Source organism: Rutilus rutilus (genome assembly GCF_951802725.1).
Source record: "Rutilus rutilus genome assembly, chromosome: 25".
Taxonomy (NCBI): Eukaryota; Metazoa; Chordata; class Actinopteri; order Cypriniformes; family Leuciscidae; genus Rutilus; species Rutilus rutilus.
In genome coordinates this window covers 11,705,752-11,732,368 of record NC_140229.1, presented here as the reverse complement: position 1 = coordinate 11,732,368, position 26,617 = coordinate 11,705,752, and the positions used below count along the sequence as shown (strand labels likewise).

The window sequence follows — 26,617 nt, the reverse complement described above, 5'->3', positions numbered from 1 at the left end:
CCAAAAATACATTTAAAGGTAATATGAAACTGTAATATGGCATAAATAATTTCAGCAGAAAATAATTATTCCAGACATGAAGAAAAAGGAAAATGAATTAACAGAGCTTTCTGGGGAAAAAAACAATTCAGTCTACAAACAACAGCAACATTCCTCGCAAACGAAGCTTTGTCAAGTCAGTCCTTGAATAACGAATAACCGCATGGTGTTCTAGGTGTTGTGTGTGGCCTGCTGGTGCCAGATGCCAGGGCAACTCCCCTGACTCCTCACCCTACTTACTCACATCAAACTGGGCAACTGGTGGCAGAAACCTGATCAGAGGGGGTAAAATCAGAGGGCACCTTTCACAAGAACTGGGCAGAGTGCCCAACGGTCCACAGGAGGGGGCAAAGAATAAGGTCTGGTTGGAATGGTGTGTGTCTGTGATGTGTGTGAAGGCGTCTTGGCACTAGCTTTCCGGAGCCGGCACGGGAAACAGAAGGTCGAGTCCCACAATAGTCTCCCAGGGGGCATCCACAATACCAGCTCAATGACCGCAGTCAACAATACTCTCAAGGCCTTTTATTCAGAGAGTTCAATGGACCAGACACACCCAGTGGCACTTTCCTACACAAAACAAGACCCTGGCAGGCTGGCACACACACACACACACACACACACACACACACACACGCATACATATTCATACACCTTTATATAAATGACAATATTGCTACTATAAAAGAGGCTTTCAGTCCAGGATCAGTCTAGAATCACTGCCATGGTTGTTGCCATTTCACAGAGTTGAGGACGCTACTTTAAAACTTAGAAGTTAGCCCTTAAAAGTTTATTAAAAGTTCAAATTAGTACATTTTGAGTAGTTAATTCGGATACAAATAAATACATCTTTTTTTAAAGTGTTTATATAATATTATATTATTTTGTAAAATTATACACAATATAATCAATATTAAACAACAATACATTACAGATTCATCTACTGTTCATGAATCTGTTGATTTTCATTTAAATGAATCATGTAGGTCAATCAGTTTAAATGAGTGATCACATCGATTTATTTAAAATTATTTTCCGATTGAACTGATTCACTAAAAAGAATTTGACTGATTCATTTTAGGCAAGTGTATTAGATTATAAGCTCAGTTTTGAAGGTAGCTGAGCTACAGTTGTGCTACTTAAAATTTAATAGTAACTCTCCAACACTGCTCCCGGTTAAGATTTGGCATAATGCACAATAAGTTAATTCACTTCATCTTAGCTGTAAGATGAGACAAGAAGAACTAGTATTGATCATGGGAAGGTGAAGATTTAGGTGAATAGGCATTAAGCAAAGCATGAATGTAGCACAGGCCGCTGCAGCAAAAAACGAAAAGAAGCAGGCTCCTTCCATTTCTCCTCTGCTGTGCTTTCACTCCAAAAATGTTTATTTGTCTAAAAAGACCTACAAACAATCACTTCACTCGACAGGAGAGAGAGAGCTTTCCAGTCAGGAGGAGATTTAATTAGGGAAATCTCATTAGGTTTAACAAAATTAAGCGTAAAACAATCCTCGGCAGGGCTCCGAGAGCAAGAGGGAGAGAAAGAAAGGGGGAATTTGGGGTTTTGAGCGATTAGAGTCGGGAGGATATTGAGATAGTCACTTCCATGCTGCTGTGGGTGAAAATGGCACTAGATACCCAGCTGTTTTCACACTCAATTAAAGAGACTTGCCTGGCTTTTACCCCCTCTGAAAAGCAAAGAGTTAACCATTCTGCATATTGCCGCACACACAAATGTCTCCCTCAGATTCGCCCTCTCTCACTCATCCACAACGTAATTCCACCCTGAGCCCACGAACCATTAAAGACACAAATTGTGTTTTCGAACAAATTCGCACTCTATAAGGACATAACAGAAAGTGCTATTAAAGTGAGGAAACAAACTCTTAAACAACACAGCTGGGGTGATTGCAGACGAACAGCAAGCATTGGAAAATTCATTTCAAACTTTATCTGTAAAGGCCCAATTCTGAATGAACCAGCAAGAAATAACACTACGATTCCAGAAGAGCGATATCACTGCAGAGAAATCACAGGTTTGCGTATTCTAGGCAGCTCGATAGGTGACACTGCATATTTATCAGCCCTCCTCAATAAAGTGAGAGAACTTTTATGTGCTATCAATGCTTTAAAAAAATCCATATATAGAAGACCATTTTATGCATGACTACAAAAGCTGTTAGGTGAATTTGGGAAAACCAAAGTACAAGAAAAGTGTTTGGCAACCAAAATGGCTCTGTTCCAACACCTAGTGAGCTGCCTAGCTGCTAGCAACCTTACCGAAACTGAACCTCATAAATGACAGATTGAGAATGAGCAACATCAGCAGCAACTCTTTGCAAACCAAATGCCATTACACGAAATAGCATTCTTAATGTTAAGCGTATGGTTCACAATTGATTTCGATGGAGTTCGTCATTAGCATGATGTTTAGCTAACAATGTGATATTCTAAAAGGCAGAAAAACAGCACATTGTGTAAAATTGTGTAAAATAGCTTTTTTTTTTTTTTAATTTAAGTAATTCACACTTTTCAGTATTAAATGAACAATTTGTGTATGTAATATAAACATAGAATTTAGCAAAAAACATGGTATTTTAGACATGGATGTGTGCCACTCAGAATTTAAAAGGATGGATTTAAATTTAATTTTAAATGTAGGTGCCAAATAGTGCAGATTTGCAATTTGAATGTAAGGAAGAACAATTAAAACAGACAGACAGATTGATAGAACGATAGAAGGAAAAAATTGAATTAATTGAAAAAACAATAATCAATAGAACGAACAACAGAATGATAGATAGATAGATAGATAGATAGATAGATAGATAGATAGATAGATAGATAGATAGATAGATAGATAGATAGATAGATAGATAGATAGATAGATAGATAGATAGAAGGTACAAACAACTGAACAAATTGTAAACTAGAAGATAGAACGAACAACACAATGAAAGATGGACGAACAGTCAGACAGACAAACAGACAGGCAGACAGACAGGCAGGCAGGCAAGCAGGCAGACAGACAGACAGTCAGACAGACAGACAGACAGACAGACAGACAGACAGACAGACAGATAGGCAGGCAGACAGGCAGGCAAGCAGGCAGGCAGACAGACAGACAGACAGACAGTCAGACAAACAGACAGGCAGGCAGACAGAAAGACAGACAGGCAGACAGACAGACAGACAGACAGTCAGACAAACAGACAGGCAGGCAGACAGGCAAGCAGGCAGACAGACAGACAGTCAGACAGACAGGCAGACAGACAGACAGACAGACAGACAGACAGACAGACAGACAGACAGGCAGACAGACAGGTAGACAGACAGGCAGACAGGCAGACAGACAGACAGACAGACAGGCAGACAGACAGACAGACAGACAGACAGACAAACAGTCAGTCAGACAGGCAGACAGACAGGCAGACAGGCAGACAGACAGACAGGCAGACAGGCAGACAGACAGGCAGACAGGTAGACAGACAGGCAGACAGGCAGACAGACAGACAGACAGACAGACAGACAGACAGGCAGACAGACAGACAGACAGACAGACAGACAGGCAGACAGACAGGCAGACAGACAGACAGACAGACAGGCAGGCAGGCAGGCAGGCAGATAGATAGACAGGTTGATAGAACGATAGAAGAGACAAACAGTAATACAGATAAAACAAACAACAGGATGACGGACAGACCAGCCCGATCTCATCCCAGGGCGTCATATGCTGACGCTTTTGACATTTAGTCTACATCCAACGCACATGGCACCCTTTAGCGTCAATATGAGACGCAGATAGATATGGGCCAGAAGGTGCCTCCTAGCGGTCTAACCCTACCCCAGACCTAAACCTACCCATAACCGAACAAAGCTATCTGCGTCTCATATTGACGCTAAAGGGTGCCATGTGCGTTGGATGTAGACGAAATGTCAAAAGCGTCAGTATATGACGCCCTAGGATGAGAATGCGTTGGACAGACAGACATATAGATAGTAGATCTGTACGATTCTGGATAAATTGAGAATCACAATTTTTTGTTTAAAATAGAGATCACGATTCTCCTACGATTCTGAATTGACAACACAACAAAATAACATGTGCTACTGTCTATTAACAAATATTTCATTCATTTGAATTGTTGTTGTTTTTATGAATGAATGATTCAATGACAAATACATTTTTTAACAGTTACTTGTTTAACTTTTATCCCAGTACTTCTGTGATAATTTGGATGTTTGTAACACATAAATAATGATACTGTGTGGTTGTGAAGTGGTTTCATACCTATAAATGACAACTGCTTTCTCTGGGTCAGTGGCAGCACCAACACAAATTTGAATGTTCGCTGTGATTGTACTAGTCAAAGGTTTAATAGACATCGCGTGAGTGTTTGAATCGAGATCGCGATCTTTTAACGATTAATCGTGACGCTCAAATAGATCGATCGATCTATAATTTTCAAAACCTTGATCTTAGACGGCTGCCTAAATTTCTGAACAGCTTTTGTGTCAGGGGTACGTCTATGACGACTTAAAATACTGCCTACACAGGAAAATGTGCAAATGTGTTTTTGAATGAGCATGGAAAGTGTTGATTTAAGAACTTACAGTTTGCTTGTTCTCAGCATTGGAGCATCTGATGTTGGAGTCGGTCCAACGGCGCACAGCCCTCCAGACAGTCTACAACACAAGAGAAACCGTCTGAGTACATTTGCATCTAATGGTCTGTTCACCAACAGCTAACCTGAGATCATTACTCTGACGGCATTATGACACAACTTGTAAAATGACCAAATATGTTGATTTCGGTTTAGCCCGCACTACATGCGTTTTAGAATGGGGATCTTTTTATTGACGCTGCTTGATACCCGTGGGCCTGCTGACCCCACAATTCGAAAAGTAATTTGATATTGCGTGGGAAGGTATATTTATGTGTGGGCCCTGCTGTTCTGGCTTAATAGAGGCTGTGTGTGTGTGTGTGTGTGTGAGAGCTCGGGTAGGTGGGCAAACAAAGATAAAGTCAGGGGCGGGAATGGCAGGCATGGCGGCCAGCCCCCCACGCTTCAGTCCGCCAGTATAGGTTTGTGTGAAACCTTTCCCGAGTTTCTTCCAAACTATAAAGAAAACATTTTAGGGTTCTTGTAATCCCTCCCGCCGCCTCTCAAAGCCCCAAAGTCCTCCATAGCCATACAGTCCGCAGCCCACCTCCCTCTCTCCCTCCTGAGACCTGATCTGCCTTCCTGTTGACGTCAAAGTGAATTAGAGCAAGGAGAGCGCAGCGGCTCCCCCCGGGGGGCTGGAGGGCTAATCATGCTGTTCCTCACTGGCCTCAGAGGAAGCATTAGCGTTCCTGTTGCAGCAGACCACCACATCTACAGCTCAAGGCCCCTTCACAAACAACCAGGGCACCAAACACACACACACAAACAAACAGCTTATTTACAGAAATAAACACTAATAAGTCCCTCATACACACCACAGTACCCTCCAAACCAGATGAACAGAAGATTTGTGGGTTTGCCCTTCCCACCCCTCATTCAAAACCCCAGAGAAAGTTGAACTTTAGGGTAAACCTCCTTCTCTAATACACAGAGCAGCTCTGTGAAATACCTAATCCCAGCCTCCCTCAGTCGCCACACCGACCTCCTGCACTCCCTCCAGCCGCTCTGAATAATGATTCCACATATAGAGAAGGAGACGGTTGAGGAGACTTTACACTCAGACTGTGTGACTGACCTGATTCCAACTGAGATGAATGCGGCTGGGCTACTCTCAAGTTTTGAGACTCTTAACAATTTGAATTAGATTTTATTATTATATTTTCAGGTTTCATTTTCGTTTAAGTGTGCTTTTGTCATTTTTGTTTATTTTGATACGTCTATATAGCTTAAAATACATTTTATTTTAGTTTTAGTAATTTTAGTACTTCAACTTATTAAGGGCCGTTCACACCAACGACAATAACTATAAAGTTTTAATAATCTTTCTAATTCTATGAGAATAGAAAACAGCTATAACAATAACAACACAAAGGAACAATATTATTGTAATCACTTTCAGGATGATTTCTCAGAATCAGAATCCACCCATCTTTAAAGAGCTTGAGCTTTAAAAGCGGTGAGTTTTCGTCGCAGTGTGATGGAAAAGAGATTAGAACACCTCTGCATAAAAGAAAAAAGTATGTCGCACTGACGGCATGTGAATGTTCGTGTCAGTCTGAACAGATGCATTAACAGAAGTTCATTCAAATTAAAGTGTTTATCACACCGAACATTCGTCTTTGTGTGAACAGGCCTTTAGGTGATTATTCTAACACAATAAAACTGATATATTTCATTATACTGTATTAGATGATTTCTTTTTGGACGTCTCTTAAAAAGAAAGAAAGGAATTTAAGACAAATGTCAATTCTAATAGATAGCTTTCTCCAGTGTTATATAGCCCTCTTTTGGTCCTTTTGTCTCTTCAATCTTGTCTGTCCTATAAAAATAACTACAGTCTACAGTCATTTGATTGACACATTTAAAACACTGTCTATGGCGCAACTCAGACTCCTTCTGATTTTGACCCAAGAAAAGCAAGACATTTTGTCCCAAGAAATGCAAGGTGGTAATGACCCACAATGCCTTGCCAGTAACAGCCCCCCAGCTGTTCAAAGACCACGAGAACAACATTTGCTGCCGGGGGTTTAGAACTTCCTGTTACTATGACAACCACGGAACAATTCATATTCTGTGTGTCTCTCCTCTAATAAAGTGTGTAACATTAGGGCGTAATTGTTTTTCTATGCAATATATGAAAATAGCCCTTTGCATTCAGGAACGCCTGATAGCAGTCGTCAAAAACGTCTGGAAGAATGACAGACTTTTTGTCTGTATCGGAAGATTGCTTCATGAGATTTGGCATCACAAAATCACTAAAACTGGATCAAAAATGTAACCTAAAAAAATATGAATGACAAGCAAAACTGACCACAGTGCTGAAAACAGTGCAACTCTATAGGTATTTGATGCATATAAACCATAAATAGCTTTTAAAGGCATCATGGTGGAGGGTCTGTGTCTTTAAGATCACTTATGGAAGTGTGGCAGGACCAAGGAGGTTTGATGAGTGGAATGATAGCAGAATTCCTGGGAATTAGAAGGGATTTAGCGGACAATAGCAGGTATTCCCACTAGTGTAACTAGACCCTAGTTGGCGTCATGAGAAGCTTAAACTTCACATTAAACCAGTGTGCAGCTGACACAAAAGGCCGCACTAGACACAACAAGGGGAATATGGAGCAACACGCAGACGCATTAAGCTTATATATACACACCGAGAGCAAAACAAACGCACATGCTGAATGAAGCAAAAGTTTATTTTGTTACCATTCAGACCGACACACAAACTCACAAAGCAATATTAGCGCTTAATGAAGTATACGCTGTGCTCTCCATGTCGAAACAACACTTTTATACTCAGTGCATAATAGGCTACATTTCCCTTGATCTGAACCTTGGAATTTTTGCTGCAGTCTTCTCCACATTAGTGAGCTACGGAAATCCAAACAGGAAAAGGACTTAACTGCTAAAAATATCTCTAGGCGTAGCAATGAGACAGGTAGATTTGGGCTCTTATCCGAAACAAATCCTTCTAAATCTTTTAAATGGCACACCACCTCACCATGAAATTTTGATTTTTCCTCAGACTTTTGGAGAAGAGTTTATGGGAACTTTTAAATCTGTAATACCCCCACCTTTGAAAGGCAGAATCTGTAATGATGACACATTATTATAAGCCCAGGTCATATTTTAATAAATGAATGTAAACTGATTGTTTCATGATTGTTTTAAGAAAGACTGAATTTTAAAAATGAATTTTTTTTAAAAATTACACAAAAGTACATGCACACTACTGTTCAAATGTTTGGAGTTTGTAAGATTATATTAATTATTATAATCTTATCTTGAAATATTAAAATTTTAATATATTTTAAAATGTAATTTAGTGAAGTAGCCATTACGCCAGTCTTCAGTGTCACATGATCCTTCAGAAATCATTTTGGTGCTCAAGTAATATTTATTTTTATTATCACAGTTAAAAACAGTGCTGCTTAATATTTTTTGTGGAAAAAAAAATTCAGAATTATTTAGTGAATAGAAATAATATTTGTTATTTGAAAATGTAAAAAATAAATATTTTTTAAAAATGTAAAAGTCTGTCTCTTTTGCTCAATTTAATGCATCCTTGCTGCATAAAAGTCTTGTTTTCTTACTGACCCCAAACTTTTGAACGGTAGTGTAAGCAGCGTTTACATGATGCTACGGTGTTGCTAGTGTGCGAGGATTTTTAGACCATAGCTATGCAGTTGCTAGCTAGATCATTGTGGGATGTCAGGGTGGTTGCTAGGGCGTGCTAAGTTGTCTAAATCAAACAATTCAATTTTGTTTGACTCAAATCCCTCCTTCAAATCTAAGTTTTTATTTTTATTTATTTATTTTTTACCAAAGAAAATTGGTCAATATTTTACAAATGAACATTATTAGTACTACAACTAAAATGACAAAAGCTGATGGTCACCTTGTGGAAAATCCATCCCTGAGCTCATATGCTCTTTCTCTCCTATCTGCTCACCGGAGATCTCTGGCCCTCAGCCAAACTTCATCTCCCATCTGCCCAAACTCAGACACTCTCTGAGGCCTGCAGCTCGCTCTGCTTCCTGTCCTGGGACTTAAGGAATGAGTGCTGGGACACGGGAAAGTCAGACACTGAGCTTTCATCAGATTCCCTGGCTCATGATGGTTTTCATGAGTCTGTCGCATACACACAAGATGAGACACACTCTCAGGCTCATGGAAACGCATATGTGTATTTTAAGGGCAGAAACTCGAGTACGCAAACTGCAGCGCTTAGCTAATACATTAAGTGTGCACTACTATTGTACATACTTAATGTGAGCTTTTGCATTACTGTGATAGTAACAAACTTTAATATTCTGTCGATGCTATTATACCAGATGTGTTAGTCCCTTTAAAGACCCCCTGAAATCAAAATGTTAGTTTTTTAGCTTTTAGTATGAATATGTTAGCCTTAAGGTTATGAATAAGCTGGTGTGTTCCAAAACAATGACAAAATTCGCATTTAGGAGATATAAGCATTCAAAACTTACAGTCTCTCACTTCTGCTAAAATGGATCACGGATTTTTATGACAGCTTAATTTCATTCAGCTTCTCATCACATCTTCTGTCCAATCAAATGCTCTCTATAAAGCGTCCCGCCCCCTAAGCTATAAATACCACCTGGCCAAAGCGACCGTTGACACGTCATGGAGCAATATCGGTTGGAGATGTGAGTTTGGTTGCTCAAACGCTCGAGTTTTATTCCATTTTCCAACTGTACGTTGGTTAAGAATGATATGGCTAGAATTTATTCACACATCTACTATTGAATCCAACGTATCATCAGCGCTCGGATTCGCTTCCATGGTGCTGTCAAGTATGTCAAGGTAAACTAAACGCTATTGGCTATTTGAAAAGGGGGAGGAGTGCGTTCCAAGGCACATCAGTGGGCCTTTAAGGAAAGTCAGCTCACTCAGCGGCCATCTTGGTAACATCCCCAGGCAGATATTGTGTTATGTAGCCTAGGTAAAAGGCATACAGTACAGCTCCTATATGCCTAATATGGAAAGAGAAAAATCTCCAAACCAGTGTTGTCATCAAATAAATAAATAATAAATTTAGAAAGTTGCCATAACTGAAATAAGTTGAGGTAAAATTACTAATTGAAATAAAACTAAAACTATTTACAAATATTTTTACATAAAAAATTACTCAAAAAATAATTAAACATAAAAACTGAAAATATAAAATAAAAGCAAATTCAAAATATCAATAAAAAAAGAATAGTATAAAAATACCAAAATGACACAGCTCCAATCAATTAAATCTAAATAATAAAATAAAAATGTTCACTAACTTGCTCAGTAAAGCTATCTTCAAACTATTGCCCTGAAAAAGAGAAAACTGAGCGTAGATGACAGTTTATGCTAATTCCCGCTACAGCGTCCCTAGTGGTAACATTGAGAATGCAACGGCTACTTTGTGTATTGTGTTCTGACACATTTCAGAAACAAAATCCTTCCACCACAACGACAACGATATCCTCAGTAACCTTTTTTTTTTACCACACTTTGGCTTGAGAGTCTTTAATCTAGCTTTTGCTTTAGTCTAATGTATCATACCAGGTTTTCCACTCTTGCACTCTGATAACATTGGCAGGTTTAGGAAAGACAGCGAGGAATTCCCCTACACTATATGTATTCACCATGACCTCTCACTCTGTTTTTCCACCCTCCTTTTCTAACGGGAAGGAAAAGGTTAACCCTTTCGCTCTTCCTCGGCCCAGTTGTGTTGATCGCTAGAGTCAGCTGAGCTAAAAGGTGTGATGAGCTGTATTAAATGTCTATGGTGGTTTATAAATACCTCTGGAGTGCATACGACCACCAGAATGGTGGCCCGCGTTACGGCCGAGATAAAAAAGGCAGGTGTACGCCATGTTTTGCATTACTGCCACCTTCTGCACATTGCTTCGCACTTCTGTTCCAAATCCGCCAAGGATGTACGAGTCACCTGGGTGCACGGGCCAGGCTTCTCTCCTTAACAGCGAGGGCATTTGCTGTCCTCGCTCTCCCCAAAAACTTGTGTCATCCTACCCTGGCTATGGCAGAGCGCCACATGCATGCGTCTACATTTCCCCCACACTCTGGGGCAGCAGCTGTTTATGTTTCACTTTTAGCTCAGAGCTGTCATCAGTCCTTTCTGAAGGGCAACGTTATAAAGTTCTAACAGTCAGGGAGCACGAGATTGTTTTCCACGCAGTTGTGGTCGATAAATGGCTGATGCATCGCTGATCAGTCTCCTGGCTGTTATCGCACCCAGTGTTTGCGGGCTCGCATTAATATCATCCCCCGTATGGCAAGTGATGATTTCTCTGAAGACCATCCGTTTCTAGAGTTTCACACAAAGCGGGACACAATTTCATCTGCTATATTTATCTCCCTCTAAGTTTTCAATTGAACAGCCTCCAGAAGTCGCACGGCTAGCAGCTGGAGAAAACCGAAGTGCAGGCGTCTGTCCGTAAGATCATCAACTAGTCAATTTAGTAAGGTCACCTAAACAGTAGAGTTTACACTGCATCAGACAATGCTGAATTTCAATGGGGAAGGTGCACTGCAAAGACAATATCATATAATATAATATATTGAAGTATATTTTAATATAATACCGGATGTAATTTTGCATTAACATTAAGAAGGCAAATGATTAACTTTTTAAGCTTGTCTTGCATGTAAATATTAAATAAACACACACACGCACACTGTGGCTGTGGGGGACCATTAGACCAAAACTGTTAGGAAACACTGCAGCAATGTGCTAATTTATTGTGAAGAAACTGCTTCGGGAATAAAAGATTGTTTAATGTTCTGAGATATTTCCAAACACTAGAGCGAGAAGAACACACTCAATCTGCAACCTTTTATATGTTTACACTCCAGTTGAAAGGCAACAACTTTATATCTTATGGGGCCCCTAAAACAAACCAGAGCGAGAGGAAGAGGAATGCGGTTCAGCGTGGTTGGAACATCCATTAGAACCTCAGAATATGTTGTTGAGGCCTTTTGCTGGCGATTGAAACCACCTCTTAAATCTGAAATGACATGAGGTTTTCCCAAAACTGTCGGCACATACTGTACGAACGCAATAAAGCAGCTGGTGCGTGTGAAATCTCTCATGTGCTCGAGGAAGGCGAAGCACCCCGCGGCCTGAAATCATGCTGCTTATACTGATGTATCAAATACAACCCACCAGCAGCGCTAAACAGCACAGAGCTCTGAGGAATTTAGATATAATGATGAACGCTCGCACTGTTGGACTGATAAAAACAAGTACACATATAAATAGATAAATAATAGACAAATTAGCGACTTTTTCAACACTACAGCGCAGAGTGGTTGTGGAAATCGCTTTTAACTTACTAGAATAAATCATTTAGATAGACTTTACAAGCCAATTTGACTCTACTTCAACCGGTATGGTACAATAGCACTAAGATCCACCCATGTTTTTATAAAGAACTACCGTATAATTTTTCTCATAAAGCTACTTTGAGCTACAATATTAGTACAAAAATGAATCTCCATTGTGGTCACTATGATCCCGCTTTCCACACATTACCAAATCCATTTCCCCTCACTTCTGGAAAACAATTTATTGCTGTTTGTCTGCATTCTGCATGTTCCTAGAAGCCTTTTTTTGACCACAGTGGGTCTGTTCGAGGGGGAAGAGGGGCCTAGTTTTTCAGCAGCTGTCAAAAAGTGAAAGGATACACGTTTTGACAGCTACTGAAAAACTAATCATGTTATCACTTTGAATAAAATACGTCTTTTGTCTTATAATATATACAATTTCTGTGATTCTTTTTAACTACAACATTTAAAATATCATGAATATATCATGAATGTTTCCTTATCAAGCACATTTTTGCAGTGCTGGTGTTCAGTTCTGTACTTTTGAGTACTTTTGATGATGAATTACATTATCTAAAAAGTCTTTTCTCAAAAATATGAAAAGACAGATCAAGTCAAGCAGCAAGAAAATGTAATATATATATTACATATATATATACACACATATACTGTATATACAGTCATGGTCAAAAGTTTACACACACCTTCCAGATCAAAAGGGATCATACAAAAATGCATGTTATTTTTTTTATTTAGTACTGTCCTGATTAAGATATTTTACATAAAAGATGTTTACATAAGACAAAATAAAAGTTGAATTTATAAAAATGACCGCGTTCAAAATATACCCTTGATTCTTAATACTGTGTGTCTTTACCTGGATGATCCACGACTGTTTGTGTCTGTGATAGTTGTTCATGAGTCCCTTGTTTGTCCTAAGAAGTTAAACTGCCCAATGTTCTTCAGAAAAATCCTCCAGGTCCCGCAAATTCTTCAGTTTTCCAGCATCTTTTGCATATTTGAACCCTTTCCAGCAGAACCCTTTACAGTATGATTTTGAGATCCATCTTGAGGACAACTGAGGGACTGATACGCAACTATTACAAAATAGTAAATGCTCCAGAAGGAAACATGATATATATCTCATGATATAAACATGATACTGAGACCACTAATATATATATATATATATATTAGTGGTCTCAGTAAAAAAAGAAGAAAAAAAAAGACAGTTTTCAAGCAGAAACTTCTGCTAGCTGTAAATCATACATTATGGCTAAAGCCACTGGGAAGCCAGGTGCTTTATGACATCCCAGAGGCTGCTCTGTCCCAATGCATTTTATTAGAAAGCAAAAAAAAAAAAAAAAAAACGCTCCTAACGGTATTTGCAAAGCTACCGGCCAATAAAACTAGCTGAGATACACCACTTTGCAAATAAAACTCAGATCCATTTATCTGGATTGATATGCATTTATAATCTTTTTAAAATGAGAGAATTAGCCGCCATTCAGGAGTCACTCACGATCAATATAAAGAAAGTCGTTCGAATGCATTAATAAAAGGAAAGATAACTGTCATGTACTGACGCCATTACAGGCATTTTGCACACACACACAGCCACCAATCAATGTCTTTCAATGGCTCTGAGCTTGAAAGAGGATGATGGAAACGTGGGGGGTTCTGTTCGAAACACAACAAAAGATGCACAAATAGATCAGCGGGAGAGGAAGCTCCGATATAGCCCAGTGTCAAAGGTCCAAATGAAATCAGGTGGTTGGAATCAATGGTGGTCTGTGTTTGAATGCTCCAGAGGACAGAGCAGGAAGTGTGAATGGGAGAAAAACATGCCTTTATGAATTATGTCATTGAAACGGGACGAAGCGAGATGCCACTTTCGGAGAAGATGGCTTTTGCAGTAATAGATGAGCATTCAATGCACTATTTCAGCTCTAATAAAACACGCCACACTCCAAAAGACAGGAGAGTGAAATGCACACAATGCACCGGTGGAGAACATCTATCTCTCTCCAGTCACGCCAAATGACACCAACGTATGAAATGTGTAAAACATGTGAGAACTACAATTCACATGCTCGCCCTAATAGAGAAAATATGAAAACATCATTCTCTCTCAACCTTAGTCAAGCACTCTCCTGCCTCTAGCACATTATTTTAATTTGACTAGTTATTGTACTCATGCATATATTTATATATTTAGAGGGGGGAAAGAAATATGAATTGGTCCTGGCTAGGGTTTTTTCCTACTTTGATCTCAAAAAGAATTCTATAATAAAATATTTTCAACCTTCGTCTGTTCTGAGAAACTACTATTCAGAATTTGGTAGAAGTGTTTGTATTTCCCTCAGTGACGCCGAGTACATTTATTTGGATTATCAGCATTCCACTAGAGATAAGAACAAAGGCACTCAGAGGTTTACAGTCTTGTTCAAGGTTTTTAAATTCAGAATTAATAATAAGCTGCTGCTAATTTGACTCTGCTTTTGATCCTGGTGAAGTAATTATTTCTGTTATGAACAACTTTGACTGTCATTTGCATGAGATAATAATAATATTATATACACACACACATATATATGTATATATATATATATATATATATATGCGTGGCGCAAAAGTCATTGGGTTGTTACCAGGACATTGGAATGCAGTTGCTACTTGCTAGGGTGTTGCACACAGGTCAAATTCAAAAGATCCCAACCCCAAATCAAAATATGAGATTCTGAATTATAGAAATGGCTTGGGTTACTCCTGCAATGTAAGTCTGTGGGATTTTTTTTAGCTTTTTGATGAACCACCACCAGATCCACTAAAAATCACATAGAAATGAATTAGCACAGTTCTCCTCAATAAGCCATACAATTTGAGGTACCACTCATTTGTGTAGCACAAACTGTGTGGGACCAGTACATTTCTATTTTTTTTTTACTTCCATTGCAGCGTTGTTTTAGCATCATTGATATATAGTTACAGATATATATATATATGAAGAGTTCAGATGCAAACTCTTTAAATGCAAAATGCAAACTCTTGCAGAAATGCAAACTGCAAAATGCAAACTCTTTAAATGCAGATGCAAACTCTTCAAACTCACCTGCCTCCATTTTGTTATTTGCAATACTATAATGTTCATTTGCACTGCTGACTGTTATTACAGTAACAACTGTTTACATATGCATCTTGCACTACTACCTTGACTGGAATATGCTCAATTTGCACTGCCGACTGTTTATTTACAGTACCGACTGTTTATATATACATTGCAATATCGTACCTTAACTGTAATATGCAATTACTTTCCACTGCACTTTCACTCGGATAGCTTCTGTCCAAACTTTATTTGCACTACTTTAAATCCATTGTTATACTGCTCATTAGCCTAACTTATACATATATCTATTTGTTAAATTCTGTTTATAGTAATAGCCATCTGAATATTATGCTCACATTCTGTTTATAGTAACAGCATCTGTATATATATTCATAGTACATATCTATCTGTAAAATTCTGTTTATAGTAACAGCCATCTGTATATTATATTCAGTACATATCTATCTGTAAACATTCTGTTTATAGTAATAGCCATCTGTATATTATTATATTCAGTACATATCTAGCTGTAAACTCTGTTCACAGTAATAGTTATCTGTATATTATATTCATAGGACAATCTATCAGTAAATTTTTGTTTATAATAGTATTCAACTCTATATTTATTCAGTACATATCCATGTTCTGCACTTATGGAACCACTGTATATCCTGCACTTGCTGCTATTGCACTTCTGGTTAGACCTAAACTGCATTTCGTTGCCTTGTACCTGTACTTGTGTAATGACAATAAAGTTGAATCTAATCTAATCTAATCTAAATTTAAGTGCATCTGAAACATCTGAAATTTTCTTCTAGAATGATAATTTTTATAAAGCTTGTATATTTAAGTTAAGTAATTTCACTTAAATGACAATTAATAGGTCATTTGCATTGCCATTTAAGTTAAATTATTGAACTTAAATATACGAGCTTGATCAAAATGATCATTCTAGAAGAAAATTTCAGATGGCACTTAGAGGCTTTTGCATCTGAACTCTTCATATATATATATATATATATATATATATAAACTAAAAGAAAATTAGAAATGTTGCTTTGGCAGCTGAAATAAAATAAAATAAAATTATACATTTTATTGTATTTCAGTTAATGTCTATTTTTCCATTCAAGTGATGATTTTTTTTTTTAATGATTTTAGTTTTTATTTCAGTTAACAATAATAACCCTGTTCCATAGACTTATTATAATACATTTTTATCTAGATGATTTAAATGTTGCAGATATAGAGGATAGTCAAGGACAGATTTTCAAGTCACTTGTCATTCAGCTACATCTATTAAAAGTGCATGACAAGTGCTGACAAGCACACCAAAGGACGACTTCATCGCATTTGTTAACATCAGATCATCGTTTCTTTTTGGAGACTGTCGATCTCGAGCCTGTGTTTTCTCGTAAATCAAATCAACGTCAGCTCCAAGGCCAGGGTGACATGAAAACAGCACGGGCTGTGCTGTGAGTGCTATGCTACGGGTGACTGTTAAGTGCCTCTACACGTGTAAATCAAGCAAATCTTCCTCTACCTCCAGGTCCCAGGAGAGGAGTTTGACCGTCGTGCCTGGCAGTATGAGAGCAGCATATAGCGAGGTCGTTTGGACGCACAGCCGTCCAACGCAATAACAGGCCCGCGCTCCTCAGAGAGCCATCAGGATCAGCAAAGGCTTAGCGGTGGAAGCCTGTAACAACAGAGCTCTGTCTCTGTGTTGCCTCTTATGGCTTCACCTTGAACACACAAGACCCCAGAAGACTACAGGCTGATGAATAATTCTCATTTGAGGCAAAGATAAAAACTCTATCTCATTAACTGTCAACAGACAAACAACATGTGTAAGATCTGAAAATCCAAATGAGACCTGTACAAAAATAGGCATTTAAATTATTAGCACTGTGAATTGTATATGGTTGGCATCAAAAGTGACACATTAGAAAGGAAGACAATTAGCTTTATGGAAGTATAGAAGCATCACAATTGGTTTACAATCTTCTTTTTGCACAGTTTACTTCCTTCATTTAGGGTGACTGAGTCTTTTTTTATTAGCGATTAGACCAAAAGAGCTCCGGGTCCTGCAGTATTGAACCTCAGATTGTAATTTGCTCATAATGTGGAGAAGGGGAATATGCAAATAAAGTCTGAGTATTTTGTGTTTGCAGTTTTGCCCGTGGGCAGCTTGTCCCGCGACACAAATCATCAATTAAGATCCCAGCAGGGATCTCGGCATTTAAATTAGCCCCATCCAACAACTTTTATCTTCCAGACAAAACATGCAGCCTTGTGATCGCCTGCACCACAGAAATAAAACAGCTGATTAAATGAGATCCATCTTTGAGATTCAAAAATGGACATGCAATGTCACCTCTCGGCTGAAATTATTCGATATTTGACACTAAAGAAATTCAAATCTACAACTCTTTAAGAACTTTGTTAAGGGTTGTACTGGAAAGACTAAGCTGATCATATCTAAATATTTGTAGAGAGAAAAAGTGTTATTTACTTAAATACATTTAGAATTTAGCTTTTTTTTTCCTTGAATAGAATTTTAGCATATTGTGAAAGGTGTACTTCAGCTACATATTAAATTAAGTCAGTCAGAAAGAGGATTTGAGACTATGCTTTCTCATTTCTGCAGAGTTTGGAACTACACCATTTCAAATGATCTAATTATTGTTTCATTTATGAAGCAGTTATTCTGATATAAACCTGACATGAAGAACATAAACTGAGCATTTTAGATTTCCAGAAAGAGTATTAAAAATGACTTTCTACAAATTTGCTTCATAAGCTTGCAACCAGTTTAAAACAACCCTTAAATATCCAAATTACCTGTCAACTGCCATTTAGCCCTTTATTTCACCTGACGTCTTTACAACAATTTGAAAAAGACTCTTTTGTTGCATGTTTCTTACTTTACGAAGCACCTTTAAGATGTTCCCTGTTTTTCCAAACGTCAGCTTGCTAGTTTAGGCTGAAAATCCAAATTTGCAGAAAAACACACAGCCCCAAGTGCAAGGGGGTTTAAGTCATTAAACTTTTTACAAAAAGTTTTACCACACAATTCTGACTTTATAATTCGCAATAATGACTTTTTTTGTTTTCTTCACAATTGCACGTTTATTTCACGCAATTCTGAGAAAAAAATCTGATAAAAAGTCACAATTATCTTGCAATTCTGACTTCATAACACGCAATTGCAACTTTATATCACACAATTGCAACTTTATAACACGCAATTGCAACTTTATATCTCGCAATTCAGACTTTAACTCGCAATTGTGAGTTTATTTCAAGCAATTCTGAGGAAAAAAAAGTCACAATTACCTTTTATATTTTTAATTCAATGGCGGAAACAAGCTTCCATACAGAACAAATCTTAGAATACAAAAGAGAGTAATAAATACTAAACCACATTATTTGCTATCTAAAAAATAAGTAGCCTACACAGTATGCATCAGACATAGAGCCAACAGCAAAGAGTAGGCTGATTAAATTGACGGCTTAAAAATGTAATCCTTAATAGTCTAACTATGATAACTGTACTAAAAACAACATTGAGCATGTTTCCAATATAGTATTTCTTATTTCTTTAGGCTACATGTGGCGGCAAATACGCTTGAGAACAGAGTACAAACGTCGCGATCGAAGGTGGTAACCATAACAACAGTACGCTGCTCGAACACTTCCAGTTTTTAGTGTCAATATCATACGGTTCATAAACAAAACATAAAACATGACAGTATTAATACAAACTTTATTACAGATTTACATACCACAAAACGTTTGTTTTATGCTTAAAATATATATTTAAAATATTGCGTCATTGGAGAAAGACAAAAAAAAGGGATGTATGTAGGCTATTCGCAACCAAAAAAATGTAGGCCTAGGCCTACTATATTCTTAAAACAAAAAGTTGACTCCGCGGAAAGTCGTCATTGTGCTATAATTTAACACTGCAGGCAAATCTGTTTTTATTTTCCTAAACTCTGCTCAATGTGCGATAATCTTAATATAAACAGAAATGTCAAACTGGGAAAAGTTCAGAATACCAGATAAAACATTTACTGAGCAATATATTGTTTCAAAATTGACCAGTTATAAAGTAAAATACATGGGCTATGATCTTACTCATTAAACGACATATGTAATACTCATTAAAAGACATTGCTTTGCTCAACAAAACATTTGCGATAGCAAAATATACCCCAATTCAAATTCTAAACATGAATTTTACATGCGTATATTTTGCGCGTTATGAATATGAAGAATTAGTCAAGTATCGCTACAAAATTGCAAAACGCCCTTTAAATCCCAACAACAAAAAATGTCGACACAAAAATTACCACCACATTTCACAAGTCCAAACGCATCATCCACCATAAATTCATCCACAAAGACGCGCTCCCCAAACAGCACGGCATCTTCTACAGTCTTTCCTCTCTTCCTCCCTCCTTCTATCGCACTCGTTCTCTTCCTCCTCCTCCCTCCCTCCCGCTCACTCACGCGCGCTCTCTCTCTCTCTCTCTTTCCCTCACTTTCTCTCTCCCTCTCTGTCTATCATTCTCTCCCCTCAGCCCTCGGCCAGTCTGTATGAATAATGTCCTGCCTTTTGTAATGAGAGCGAGAGGGGGAAAAACAGGCTGGAGTGTTCGCCCGCTCCTCGCTCTGACATTGAAAATGAATGACAGCTTACCTGAATGCCAATCTTCATCAGACTGACACCAGGCTGACAACACAAGCCTATACTCCCCTACACAAGCCGTGACGTCTGCCATATCAGACCCCTCCCACCATCTCCCCCCTCCTCTCTCCCTCTCTCTCTCCCCGTACCCCTCTCTACCGAGTGTAGACCTGCTCCGCGCCGCGGTTCCTCTTCCACTGGCATTATTCCGTGCCGTAGGCCTATACCGAACACCCCGGGCCCTGCACGCGCATCTCCGGTTCATTAACGGTGGAGCCCGCTGGCCCCCTATCGACATCAAATGAGACCTACATTCGGCTGCAGGTCGCCTTGGCTGTTAGTAGTTGGAAAGCAGAGGAAAAATAGCCTACACTGTAAAAAAAAAAAAAAAAAAAAAAAAAATGACATGATCAATAAGTCATGATAATAAATGTTTTTACTTTAATTCAACTTTTAAGTTATAGGCTACGAGATTCAACTCATTTTTTTTAAGTCAGTTCAATGTAATTTAAGTTTAAATGACTTACACAGCCAAGTTGATTGTTGCCAACTTAAAAATGTAAGGCAGCAATTTTTTTTTTTACAGTGTTATTTGTGCAAGAAGAAGAAAAGCCGTTTGGCCAAATCCTAAATATGTATATTTAGTTATTCTCCTAGAAATTTAACCCATAGGCTATGAGCTAAATTGCAGCTGAGAAAGGCTACTCTGGATAAATTATGCCATATGAATTCCCATAGGCTAAAGGGAGCTAGCCTATATATGTCCTGTGTAGAGACAACAGTATATTACCAAGAGAACGTGTCATCAATATTAAATAATTGTACAAGTTAACAATTGTAAAAAGAGAGAGAGAGAGAGCTTGTGAGGAAACGTAAATGTGTACTTTTTGGTACTAGTATGTATGCCCAGTATTCAGAAAAACTACATCTCCCAGCATACTGCTCGCCAGATACTACAACCTGATTGGTCCATTTGTGACACAGGAAGTGTAGAGATAAACAGAAGCGACTGGGTTTCCATGGAAATATTTTAGACTTTGTGCAGCATGCATCTGGGCGTAAATCAGTATATTATTTAGAATTACTTAGCTGGTTTCATCATTTGGTGGTTTTATTAGGTAAATATACAAACTGCTTAGCCGTAAAATGTTTATAATGGATTAGTGTGCTAGTTTAAGCACGTGATTTTGATGAACTGCAGGTTTCCCACCGTTTACTTCGTAATATGCTAGTGGAACTGATTAAAAACAGCAAACTAACAGTATGTTTCTGCTAATAGCAGTTTGAAGAAGTACGCGCCACATGGTTTGCTTTCATAACATCGACTTGATATACTTCCAGACTTGGCGGATTTAGCGCGCGCAGCCACCATAAACGCTGCCTAAAAGCAAAAGATACTTCTCTCGTCCAGGGCAGGCACACGCAGCGTGAGAGGTGAGGATGGCCGATGTGGTGTTGGGCGTTGGGACAGGTGTGTTTATCATTGCTTTAACCTGGATAGTGACTCTCGTGCTCGCCATCGTTCTGTCGCGCGCAACCGGCCCAACGAAGTAAGAACATACTTTTATGTTTTCGACACAGAACTTGCATCAGCATTGCTCTGTAGTGTTGTATCATGAATAATCACGATGTCATTGCCTCACCAGGTTAGGGATCATCCCTATATTTCTTCTGGCGCTCACCATCACACTGGTTTTAGTCTTTTTCCCTCGCGCATCTGAAGTTCCCTCGCCCGAGAGAGCAGTTCAGGTGAGTGCATCGTAGATTTATCAGTCATTAATATACTCAGGCCACTTTATTGGGTACATCTTTATTGTACCGGGTTGGACTCCTTTTACCTTCAGAACTACCATAAATATACGTGGCATGGATTCAATAAGGTCCTGGAAACTTTCCTCGGAGATTTTGGTCCATATTGACATGATAGCATCAGTTTCATGAATCACCTGTTCCACCTCATCCCAAAGGTGCTCTATTGGAGATCTGGTGACTGTGGTAGACATTTGAGTATAGTGAACTTAATTAATAGTGAGATTAATTGAGCTTCGTGACATGGTGCGTTATCCTGCTGGAAGTACCCATCAGAAGATGGGTCATAAAGGGATGGACATGGTCAGCAACAATACTCAGGTAGGCTGTGGTGTTTAAATGATACTCAGTTGGTTCTTAGGGGCCTAAAGTGTGCCAAGAAAATATTCCCCACACCATTACACCACCAGCAGCATACTGAACTGATGATACAAGGGAGGATGGATCCATGTTTTCATGCTGTTAATGACAAATTCAGCCCCCTACTTCTATTGTCCAATTTTGGTGAGCCCGTGCAAATTGTCACTCGCTGGATATTTTCTCTTTTCCGGACCATTCTCTGTAAACCCTAGAGATGGTTGTGTGTGAAAATCCCAGTAGATCAGCAGTTTCTGAAATACTCAGACCAGCCCGTCTGGCATCAACAACCATGCCACGTTTAAAGTCACTGTTCTTCCCCATTCTGATGCTCAGTTTGAAATTCAGCAGATTGGCTTGACCATGTCTATTTGAGTTGCTGCCATGTGGTTGGCTGCTTAGATATTTGCGTTAACAAGCAGCTGAACAGGCGTACCTATAATAAAGTGACCGTACAATATTTCCGGAATTCTCCTATACTTGCTAATTTTTTTAAATGAAAAATTCATGATTTGATAATTTTGTAAGCTTATTGAATTCTGATATTCATGCTTGAATAGTGTTAGGTGCACTGTACAGCTCTTTGTGTGAGTTATATTTGAAAAAAGACATGTGCTAGTTTATCTCTCCTCAACAGCAGACAAGCACAAACACAACAGTTTTTTCCTAAAGTCTGTCTTTGCCAAAACCAGCGCTCTGAGCTGCCAAGCCACCCTCTTGTCTGCACAAACAAAATCCGAACCATTTACCTTTCAGTATTGAATAGCAGAACGGAAACATGTTGACTGAATCAAACATTCTCTTGTTTTCAACCTAAAATTATTGTATTACCCCCTGCGCTCAGCTTGAAAAAGATTAAATTTGCTTTGATTCATAGACTTGAGATCTCACAGGTTGCATAGTGTAGTTAAATTCTGTAATGTCTTGCAAAAGATGTTCTCAGATTTACAAATCAGGTTTGAGGTGTTAGGTTATATGATGTCAACAAGCACCTTTTTGAAATCATGTATGTTTGTGTGTACGTTAGTTTTAATCAATTTAGTATGAATATAAGGTCTGATGGTTGCCTAAATTGTAACAACAGAAAGATAAATTGAAAAACAATTTCCATCATTGTGCCACAGTGGCTTCCTGTTGTAACCAAGTCTCTCATTTAGTTAGTTCTGTAAGCATGCATGTAGTATCGTTCGTTGTGCTAGACTCTGATTTGTGCATAACGCCAAATCCATGTTACACCCATTGCTGATTTGCTTGCAGCGGGTATGACTAGATAATAGTTTTTTTCTTGATAGGTTGACAGTGTGTTGTATGAGAAACGGGTTACCCCTCGCTGTTGTACAAAGGAATAATATCACAGTGCCAATTAGGCCGGCCCCAAACAGGAGCTCACTGTCGCACATTCGATACCACATTAATAAAACATGGCCTCTGCTCTGTGCTTCGCTAGCCAGCTAATTGGCAAATTAGAAAGTGAGATGCGTTAAACGAGAGAACACTGCATTCGCTGGAGACAGAGCCCCCTCCCACATACACATGCATAGACACACACAAAGACATCTCTCTGTCTGTAGTTTAATGTAGGTTGTGGCCTCTCCCATGATGTAGGCCTCATACTCTAGTTCAGGTCCGTAGGGATGTAGAGTGTCATTAGTATTCAACACTATCACCCCGTTCAGCTTTAATTCTAACATGGAGGAAAAACAGACAGCAGAGTAAGAAATAATGGCAAGAAAGAAGTTCTAGTTTTCTGAGAGTATGCTAAAATAAGGGTGAATCAAAAACTATTCAATTAAATCACGGATACTGATTTATATCTTTAGATAAATTTTATCTCATACTGTATATTAAATATAACATATGATGTCAATCTATTTATCAGGTATTAACCTAGATAGATTTAGTTTGCATGCATTAAATGTTTTATATTTCTAGTTAGTTTTCTATTTTAATATATTTGTATGCCTGTGATGACAAAGCAAGCCAGTTCTCAAGTTTTCAGTCACATGATCCTTCAGACATCCTTCTAATATTTCTTATTAAAATCAATGTTTAAAACAGTTGTATTTTTAGTTTCGCACAGTTCTCGTAAAAATGCTGTCTTTATGGCACTTTAATAGTGTCTTGTTCTGTGTTAAATGGTCTAGCGAGATGCCTCAGGTTGCAGTCAGAATTTCTTAAAAGAACCCTGCTGACCTCTAGTGGAGAAAAGAGGAACATACTAAAATGTATTTCATGTTAATTAAAAAATATTAATGGACACATCAAAGCCCCCATGGCTTTAATTACTTTCCAGTAACTGTATAATATGTTGAATAATTCACAACGTAAGCCTGTGATGTTTTTCAGATCGTGGATATGTTCTTCATCGGCCGGTACGTGCTCCTGTCCTTGGTGATTGTGGTCTTCTTGGCAGCCCTGTTCATGTTGCTGCCCTTACATTTCCTGGAGCCCGTGTATGCCAAGCCCCTGAGAACACACTAGACCGTGAGGCTTCATGTGCCAAACTCCTACAGATATCCCAAAGCAGGGCGGCCAACCTGGCAGCGCCGTCGATCAACGAGCCCCGCTTGAGATGAGAGGACAGCAGAAGGTTCCAGAGCTTTTGTCTTTCTGTCCAAATCAGAGACGTCCACATCTCTCTGAGAGCACAACATCGACTGGCCTGCATGCAGCATGTGCATTGCAAGTGTTTTTAGGAGGGTGTGGTTGGGTAAAGTTTTTTATGTACAGTTTCAATGTTCAATGTGTAATCGAAGAACTTTTTCCTGTGTGTTGCAATTTCGTAATTTTGTGTATTTTACTGTTAAAAAGAATACAATCTATTTTTCTCAAACTTCCAGTTTGTTCATTTCTTCAGTTATTGGAGTTTGCTTAGGAAGCATCACGTTTTTTCGAAAAACCCATAACCTTGAGTATTAAGCTGTGATTGGATCGAGTCAGTGGGTAGCAACAAGAACCTGATCTGTCAAATTCGTGAATGAATCCTTCATGAGTCTGAATTATGAATCAACTTATGATCAAATGATTCATCAAGTGAAGTGACGAGACGTGACGTGAAGGCCAAGTATTGTGACTCAAGCTACTCGGAATTTGTCGAAATATGCTTTTGCTTTCTATCGCAAATGTTTTTGTTTCCCCAAGACTCTTTGCATTCGCCTGCAAAATATTAGCATTTTCCCAAGAAACCTTGAGGCAAACGTTTTTCCACGACTGACCGATGAAAATGCTACATGAAATCTTATTGCTTGAGAGAACTGGAATTCTTTGACAATTTGCAGTTTAATATGATTTAATATGAATCAGATGTATCTTAGAAATATTATTGGATGATTTGGACATATAATTGACCTAGTCTGTCTAACTGCATCACAACGATGCCACTTGGAAATATTATAAGGAAACATGGAATTAGTTTCCATTGTTATGCTGATGACACTCAAATATATATTTCGTCACGGCCAGATGAAAACGCTAAATTATCCAAATTGACAGAGTGTGTTAACGATATAAAAGATTGGATGACGGGTAATTTTCTTTTATTAAATCCAGACAAAACAGAGGTACTACTTATCGGTTCAAAAAACCACCCGCAAAACCTCTCGCAATACAACTTTAATATAGTAGGATGTCCTGTTACTTTATCCTCTACAGTAAAAGACCTGGGTGTTATACTCGATTGCAACCTGTCTTTCGAAAATCATATTTCATATGTTACAAAAACCGCCTTTTTCCACCTTAGAAACATTGCTAAGCTACGTAATATGCTATCAGTTTCTGATGCAGAAAAGTTAGTCCATGCATTCATGACCTCGAGACTAGATTACTGTAATGCTTTATTAGCCGGTTGTCCTGCATCCTCAATAAACAAGCTACAGTTAGTCCAGAATGCAGCTGCTAGAGTTCTTACTAGATCAAGAAAATATGATCATATAACACCGATTTTATCATCACTGCATTGGTTACCTATAAAGTTCCGTATTAATTACAAGGTATTGCTACTGACTTATAAAGCCCTAAACGGTTTAGCTCCAGTCTATTTAACGGATCTTCTATCGCCCTATAATCCATCGCGCTCTTTAAGATCACTTAATTCAAGGCTTTTGGTCATACCTAGGATATCCAGAACCACCAAAGGAGGGAGAGCATTTTCACATTTAGCTCCAAAACTCTGGAATAGCCTTCCTGATAGTGTTCGTTGCTCAGGCTCGCTCTCCCAGTTTAAAACTAGATTAAAGTCTCATCTCTTCAGCCAGGCATTCATATAATATTTTTAATCTTACAGTTCAAATTACAATCCGGCCTCTAGTTCATAAACGCCAGAGGAGAACTGGCCCCTGACTGAGCCTGGGTTCTCCCAAGGTTTTTTTTTTTCTCCATTGGGTCACCTGATGGAGTTTTAGGACACCATTAGGTCATTTGATGGAGTTTTTTGGTTCCTTGCCACTGTTGCCTTTGGCTTGCTCAGTTGGGGATATTCTGGGGATATTTAATCTGATTTTATCAATCAATAAATTCCACTAGAAACAAACCTTGTTGTATTATTTTAATTTAATACTGTGAAGCTGCTTTGATACAATCTGTATTGTGAAAAGCGCTA

The 26,617-nt window shown here is 38.5% G+C and overlaps 2 protein-coding genes across 3 annotated transcripts in view; one reads left to right on the top strand and one right to left on the bottom strand.

Moving 5' to 3' along the window:
• Window positions 1–20,053, bottom strand: part of pknox2 (pbx/knotted 1 homeobox 2) — a 72,417-nt gene extending 52,364 nt beyond the window's left edge. The window contains exons 1-2 of one of the 2 annotated variants that reach the window (XM_084400486.1): window positions 19,867–20,053; window positions 4,653–4,724 (exon numbers count right to left, since the gene is read on the bottom strand). The gene's annotated coding sequence lies outside the window, so the exon portion shown is untranslated. Of the gene's footprint in view, window positions 1–4,652; window positions 4,725–19,516; window positions 19,616–19,866 lie in introns of those variants that run through there. The other variant, XM_084400487.1, reaches the window with a different exon arrangement.
• A 782-nt stretch (window positions 20,054–20,835) lies between these two features.
• Window positions 20,836–24,853, top strand: tmem218 (transmembrane protein 218). The gene is made up of 4 exons (XM_084401128.1): window positions 20,836–20,972; window positions 21,196–21,404; window positions 21,501–21,603; window positions 24,367–24,853. The coding sequence occupies exons 2-4, from the start codon at window positions 21,295–21,297 to the stop codon at window positions 24,499–24,501; spliced, it is 348 nt and encodes a 115-aa protein (XP_084257254.1). The 5' UTR covers window positions 20,836–20,972; window positions 21,196–21,294; the 3' UTR covers window positions 24,502–24,853.
• Window positions 24,854–26,617: the final 1,764 nt, after the last annotated feature.

Excerpts from the sequence above, each read along its gene's own strand:
- tmem218 (XM_084401128.1), top strand. The coding sequence starts at position 21,295 with ATGGCCGATGTGGTGTTGGGCGTTGGGACAGGTGTGTTTATCATTGCT. Across the intron at positions 21,405-21,500 it reads CGCGCAACCGGCCCAACGAA|GTTAGGGATCATCCCTATAT; the intron begins GTAAGAACATAC and ends TTGCCTCACCAG. Across the intron at positions 21,604-24,366 it reads CGCCCGAGAGAGCAGTTCAG|ATCGTGGATATGTTCTTCAT; the intron begins GTGAGTGCATCG and ends GATGTTTTTCAG.